General features: G+C 37.8%; 1 protein-coding gene across 1 annotated transcript; it reads right to left on the reverse strand.

The window, feature by feature from the left end:
* Nucleotides 1-894: 894 nt before the first annotated feature.
* Nucleotides 895-2,218, reverse strand: LOC149225395 (plasma membrane ATPase 2-like). The gene is made up of 5 exons (XM_089375083.1): nt 2,073-2,218; nt 1,841-1,945; nt 1,592-1,736; nt 1,336-1,500; nt 895-1,109 (listed from the first exon to the last, which is right to left on the reverse strand). The coding sequence occupies exons 1-5, from the start codon at nt 2,103-2,105 to the stop codon at nt 910-912; spliced, it is 648 nt and encodes a 215-aa protein (XP_089231209.1). The 5' UTR covers nt 2,106-2,218; the 3' UTR covers nt 895-909.
* Nucleotides 2,219-7,636: the final 5,418 nt, after the last annotated feature.

The following is a 7,636-nucleotide window of genomic DNA, read 5'->3' on the forward strand; positions in this document are numbered from 1 at the left end:
CAAGCAGGAGCTGGACTGAATTGCAGAACTTGGAAAAGTTGGCCTGGCGGAAATTGTCCCAAGTCTGGAGAGGATGGGAGGCAGAGGTCAAGGAATAAATGGACTGTCATTCAATCCTTTTATTACTTCACTTTGCTTCCTAACGCTTGGGCATTCAATGCCCGTGATACCAAGCAAGATTGAAAGGGCTATATGTATGCTTTTTTCGCCTATGTTGGAGGTGGGGGGGCTCCTGCCATTTTCAAACAACATAAACGAAACCATTATGAACTTAAAGAAGCTTTATTTGAATGAAGATGCTAAACAGAAATGCACAGAATCATTTAGGAACAGGGTTTGGAGATACAAAGTGATCGAATTCAGCCCTTTCAATAATGCTCAACCACAAATAAACATTTTGTTCAATCTTGACTGAAAAATTAATTGCCTAGACTGAAAAATATCTTTAAATCTTAAAACCAATAATTCATATAAATCGATATTTAAACCTTAAAACTAGTAATTCATATAAGTCGCTCAAGGCAGGCAGGTACTCTCAGCCGTAAATCATTTCACAGTGGATGCAAATATTACATAGTAACAAAATAGCTATGGGGCCAGTTTCTTGACTGGCCTACATGCTGCAGAGCAGCGACCATTTGCATCCATCTGTCCAGGTATGACAAGAACCATTATGAACTTAAAGAAGCTTTATTTGAATGAAGATGCTAAACAGAAATGCACAAAATCATTTAGGAACAGGGTTTGGAGATACAAAGTGATCGAATTCAGCCCTTTCAGCCCTTTCAATAATGCTCAACCACAAATAAACATTCTCGATCTTTAAACCTTAAAACCAGTAATTCATATAAGTCGCTCAAGGCAGGCAGGTACTCTCAGCCGTAAATCATTTCACAGTGGATGCAAATATTACATAGTAACAAAATAGCTATGGGGCCAGTTTCTTGATTGGACTATGTCAGAAGCACTTCTTGCTGCATCAGTTGCATCAGCAACAACAATTCCTATGTCTGCCTTCTTTAGCGCAGGCGCATCATTAACACTATCGCCAGTCATTCCACATATGTGCTTTCTAGCCTGCAATCGTTTAACAATCTCGTACTTATGCTCTGCAATGACCAGTCAAAATCAGGAAGGATATGGAATCAAACACTAATTAAGGAAATGAAAAAATAAAAGTATCTGAGATAAACATTTCCACCTGCAAAATAATAGTTATAATATAAACCATGAAGCATAAAGTTCCATAACCAAGAGAGAAGGGAGTTGGAAATATAAAGAATTGAGTGGGACTCCCAAGAAAAAACACAGAAGTAAAAGATAATTGTTGCTCACCAGGGAAAACACCAGCAAAACCATCAACCTTCTCTATCAGTTCATCAACTGGCAAAGCTGCAATTGATTCATCTTTGTCCTGACCTAGTAAAGAGGATGATGGATACATGTTTGTACCCATGCCCAGTCGGCGACCTGTCTCCTTGGCAATAGCTAATTGATCTCCTGATGAACATTTGCAAGTAAATAGTTAAATGTCGGCTCGCTGCATTACAAAAACAGTAGTGAAACTGATGACACCATAACCTCACCATACCTGTGATCATTTTGACATTTACACCAAGATTAAGAGCCCTTCTGATTGTTTCAGCACTGTCATGGCGTGGGGGATCAAAAAGAGGCATCAATCCAATAAAATGCCAGGGCCCTCCTGGACTCTCCTTCCTGCCCTCTGGAACTTCCTGCAAACATTTTGAGATAGCTATAAAGATATACATAATCAACAAGAAGAACTTACTGGGAAGATTCAGCCCACGGATAAAGCAAAAGAAGCCATATTATTAACCTGATATGCAACTGCAAGAGAGCGAAGTCCTCGTTCAGCAAACTTGTCAATAACTGTATGAACTCGCCGCTCAATTTCTGGCTTATTATGTGCGAGGTTAAGAATCTAGCAGAAAGTATTTGGTCATTTCAGTTTTAATAGAATGTGTACAAATAAGTTTTGAAGCACTTTCTAAACAATACAGCCCATTACCAAGCCTAATGAAGAAGGTCAAACATCCAAAGAACAATACCTGCTCTGGAGCACCTTTACTAACTCGATGCATTTTCCCTTCATTGTCAATATAAGTGAGAGCTGTCCTCTTGTCAGTTGGATTAAAAGGAAGAAAATGGACCTCTTGAATGCCTGCCCGCGCCTTTTACATCCATGGATATTAAAACCCACAACAAAAGATACAAATCAGTAAAATAAGCATAGGCCTGCTTATCAACTAAAATTTAATATGATGACATAAAAAAAATACTTGCCTCCTTAGGATCCGCAAGCATCCCAACAATTGTCGCATCAATGGCATCTTGATTCTCTGTTCTGGATGCTCTTGCAGCCATCAGGATAATATAATAAAAAAAGGCAAATGTAAATGACATTTGCACGGAAGTTCTGACGTGTTGGCACCGCTATTCACTATTTTCTATTTTCCATGTAATTTTTACAAGTTGTTCTGACCAGAAACCAGGTGGCATCCTCAAGAGCTCGCATTTGTAAGTGGTAATTGACTCTAATTCCCATGATTGAATCAAACTGTCAAACCATTTGCATATTCCCAGACCTCGCATTTGTACGTGGCATTCGGCTTTAATTCGCATGACAGAATCAACTGCGAAACCATTTGCATATTGATTTGGTTTTTTTCCTGATTTCTAGAGGTGCTCAGGTTGTATTTTAGCCATAGAGATTTCCTCTGACTGCATTTTGGCCATGCAAAATTAGGAGTATAAGCTTAACCACGATTGCTTGGGTGTTGGGCAGACAACTAGCAGATGAAAGATGACAACCAATAGACCAGGAAGCAGACCACACCTAGCTAGAACCTGGCTTTCTCCATCGAACCCTTGATCCCGCTAGGCGGTGATGTGAAACTAGGGTTGTTGGTGGGTGAGTAAGTTTCGTGTTTCAGGCGTGCACGAGGGGTCTCGTTTCAGAGTGAAGTGGAGAGCGGCGTGCTTTAGAGGCAAAGAGGTTCACTGGGAGATCCCAGCTATCTGAAGAAGAGAATAACTCGATTCGTTAACAGAGTAAGTAGTTTATCCCGTGTCAATCTTTTGCATGTCTATGCTTGTTCTGTTCCTGGTGGGCTTGAATCAGCAGTGCCTACTTGAAGATCAGCGTCACTGTTGACAAGGATCTTGGTATCATTTGGGATTGCACACCATAAAGAAATAACAACCACATAAAAATACAATACTTCATGGCATTACGACTCAATTTATAATAAGGCTTTCTCGTCTTTTGATCCGCTCTAAAGGTCATAGATATTTTACCAAGTAGTAATAATAAGCCCTTTCTTGATTTACTATTTAACCATTTTTATAGTAACATTTTATTGTTGTTTACATTTACTAACCATTATAGCTGCACCACAACTAATTTAAGGGAATGCAGTGTTTTATGTTAATGCTGCCTTCTTGGCTTGAATTTCGTTCCATAAGCCTGGGGTAATCGCCCTTGGATTCACAGTGAGGCACTTGTAAGCCATGCAGAGATTGTAAGTGACAAAAGTAATGTGGACCCCACATGAAGGCCACGCGCCTTACTATTCAGTTCCCCAAAACAACCATGCAAGGCATGGAGGATGCCACGTGACTACTTGGAGTCTCTCGATTTTGAGCTTGATTACCTCGGAGGTAAGGAAAATATCCATTACAGAGCTTCGATCTTAATTATATTTGTTAGCCTCTTGCATGCAAGTCTCATTTTTTTTACCGTTCCACGGAGCTATGGTTAATTGCAGGGCGACATTGGTGGTGGTGATAGTCCTGCTATACTGTTTCTTCAAGAAGAAGGCTCTGGCAAATGAAAGGAGGAGAAGCCGAAAGAAACTCCTCTCGGCCAACGGTGGATCCTTCAGAATCCCAATTTTCACATACAAGGAGCTGGAGAAGGCCACAAAGGGCTTCTCCGAAGAAGAAAGATTGGGAAATGGCGCGTTTGGAACGGTCTATGCCGGGAAACTCAAAGGCGACTGTCCCGTGGCCATAAAAATGATCAGACATATCGACACCCATGGAATCGAACAGATGATGAACGAAATAAAGCTTCTGTCATCTGTGGAACATCCAAACCTGGTGTGTCTGATGGGCTACTGTCTTGAGAATGGAGAGCCCATACTCGTCTACGAGTACATGCCCAACGGAACTCTTGCTCAGCACCTACAGCACGAGAGGGGCCCATCCACACCTACTTGGATCGAGTAGCGGCAAAGACTCCTGTCATTGGCAACACAGGTGTTTGGCAATGAGGTGTGGTTCTACTGCGCCAGGCAACAAACGACAAGGCTAAGAAAATGGTGGGATTACGCTAGACTTAAAAGAGAATTTGCACAAAATATGGGTATTGGCTACCACAACAGTTTCTCAAAGCTCATGATCTGCTCTTTCCCAGCTGACCTGCATCCGAGGTAAAACAAGAAACATTTCTCAGCGTACTCTGTAACACTTCTTCGATAACAAAGTAGTTTATCCCGTGTCAATCTTTTGCAGGTATACAGGAAATAAAAACTATAAATATATTTTTTTGCTCTATTTTTATTCTAGATCATTAAATTGTTGAAATTTGAACATACCTTTCACTGTGTGCAGAACCTGAGCAATGTAAAGAAAGGAAGAGCCGAGCGAGACGCATGTACACATTTTGGAATGGGAGCGGCCACAAGTTTCCATTCCTGTAACATAAACCCTAAACATCATATTGACGTCACAGTGAAAACAGATAGGGTTAACAATTCAAGGATAGTACGTCAAAAATACCTCACCAATCAAAAGCCCGGCCGGAAAAGAAGCCTGTGCGCACCATGACACCGATCAGAGGGCAGCAGAATCATGAAGGTCGAAAGAAAGCAGTAAATGTTGAAAGAGTTGCAGAGCATAGGACCGAAGCCGTAAGAATTTGAGCTTCTGTTCATAGGCAAAGAGGTTGTCCGTCTGTAATGGAAGGGTAGTATTGTGAGCCGAAGCCAAACCAAAGAAATGGCATGAACAAAAACAACTACTGTAATGGTGGAACTGCTGTAATCGTGGAAAGTAATATTAAGTCATTGTAAAATGGAACTTACAAGTTGTAAAGGTGAAGCTCCGCTCGACGCTCTCTGCTCCTCTGCTCCTCAAACTAGCTGCTCCACACTCTCTGCTCTGAACTTACTCCGGAGAATTAGCTGCTCGACACTCTCTGCTCTGAACTTACTCCGGACTCCAGACAAGGCATTTGTAGACCACCGTGGACGCCTCTGCATATGCAAACAACTGGCACTTGCAGGATGCAGGACACTGCATGCAGGACACGGAGAACAGGTACCAAAAACTTAGGACAAACTAAGTTGTGCTTTTGATAAAATGTTCAGCTCGGCAATATGAGGAAACTTTGGATAACAAAAACTTTTCATCTCTGAAAACTTTGGATATCTTATTTTTACCCCGAACATAATGTCTTGAAAGCTGCGAAGCCCGCAATAAGACCCTCAACTTTGTTGTCCAATCAAAAATTACATAATAAATTTTATATTATTTTCTAATATGAAAACTTTGGTTAAAGTTGTGATGCACAGCAATATTTTTGGTCAAACAGGAGATTAGTACGCCATCAACACACAATCGATCGCTAAGAGTCCCAGGCAAGGACTAATAATAAGTATCATTCCAATTCTTTAATATTAAAGATTAATTATTCATATTGTTTTGGGGCTATGCCAATTATGGGAAAAAGTTTATACATAATTTCATGGTCATTTAGAAACTTTCCATTAATCACTTTCCAAGGTATCATACAACTCTTATAATATCATGACGGATTATGAAGGGCTATGTCAATTATGGGAGGATGTTTATTAATGATTTTAAATTTAATATTTGAAAGAAAATCATGTTATAAAAATTGAAAAGTTATTTAAATTTTATAATTTTATATTATAAGTTTGATGTAATTTTTTTCATATTTTATATTAGTGAATTTTTGAAAAAAGGTATCATACAACTCTTATAATATCACTGACGGATTATGAAGGGCTATGTCAATTATGGGAGGATTTTTATTAATGATTTTAAATTTGATGTTTTAAATTTAATATTTGAAAGAAAATCATGTTATAAAAATTGAAAAGTTATTTAAATTTTATAATTTTATATATAAGTTTGATGTAATTTTTTTCATATTTTATATTAGTGAATTTTGAAAAAATCATTAAATTGATTTTTTTCATTTATTCAATTATTTTAATTTAATAATTTTATATTTTATTTAATTTTTTTTATGGTAAAATTTTAAAAAATTTATCAAGTTGAGTTTATCCCATTTTTATGTTCGATATAATTGAAGTCACACTAAAATCACTTAGTTTTATTAAGATGTTTAAACACATAGGAATTGGTTAAAGTCAATTTGGTTTGACTTATCTTTGCATAAAAGTTTCTTCAATGTATTAATATGCATTTGTAGTTATGTAATATGATTGTCACAATGTGCTCTAGACATAAAATGATCTAATGATTCATATTCTCTTCAATATTAATGGTTATTGATCAATGGTTTAACACCCGATTGGCCCATGATCTCTATTTAAAGAGCATGGAGGGTCATTTGCTTGTGAGAAATTGTGTTATATATATTTTTTTCTTTTGCATTAATAGATAGCCTCAAGTTGGCTAGGGTCATAGACTGTTTCCCTCTTAGAGGGTTTTAACCATATAAAAACAATATTGTTATGATCTTTGATCTGGTTGGTTGCAGGACAGGTTACTTAAGGTGTTTATTTTTTGTGGAATACCCTATTTTGTTGAACAAGTCTCTTAAATCATTCTCAAATGACTTAATCTCTTCTGTCTCAAACATCAAGATGATATTCCCATTTCTTGATTTTAATTGTCCATGATTAAAGATTTATATGAAACAAGATAGTTTGGAGCTTTGTATTGGCTCACTTACAACAACATTGTGGTTTCTCTTTTGAACTATGTTTCTTTCTTCCATAACATTGTGGTTTCTCTTTTGAACTATGTTTCTTTCTTCCACATATAGACTGGAATGAGGTAGCATGTGCAATTAATTACTTCCACCATTATTTCCACCTTGAAACCCATTTCAGTGTTAAAATTAAATTTTATGCCCTACTAACATTGTTCGTTGATGACCCTAGAAAAAACACTAAAAAAAAAAGGTAGCAAGTGTGGTAGGGGTTATCATTATCCCTAGAGGAAAATCACATGTGTGGAGTCTTGATATCATTTCCAATAATATGACCAAATCCTATACACTCTTGCAAGGCTTGAATCTTGCCAAATCTATATGTGCACCTAGAACATGATAGTGGTATTGGGATTCTCTTATCATTATCAAGCATATGGTGTTGGGTTCTAAGCCCAATGACACCCAAATTAGCATACGTGATTGGAAGGGTTAGGCAAGCCCAATCCTCATTCTCAAAAGTATGGGTTTTTCATGTGTTAAGGGAAAATAACTAGGAAACAGATTACGAGAAAAAGGAGCGAACTATAATCCAATAATATGGAACTATACCAACCAACTCGTACCTTGATTTATGAAACCAATGTTAACCATCATACATTTAAGTGGTCATGTGGTCAATCT

Source organism: Pinus tabuliformis, chromosome J (assembly GCF_031772625.1).
Source record: "Pinus tabuliformis cultivar Carrire ecotype Pingquan chromosome J, CPIR1, whole genome shotgun sequence".
In the NCBI taxonomy this organism is placed as follows: domain Eukaryota; kingdom Viridiplantae; phylum Streptophyta; class Pinopsida; order Pinales; family Pinaceae; genus Pinus; species Pinus tabuliformis.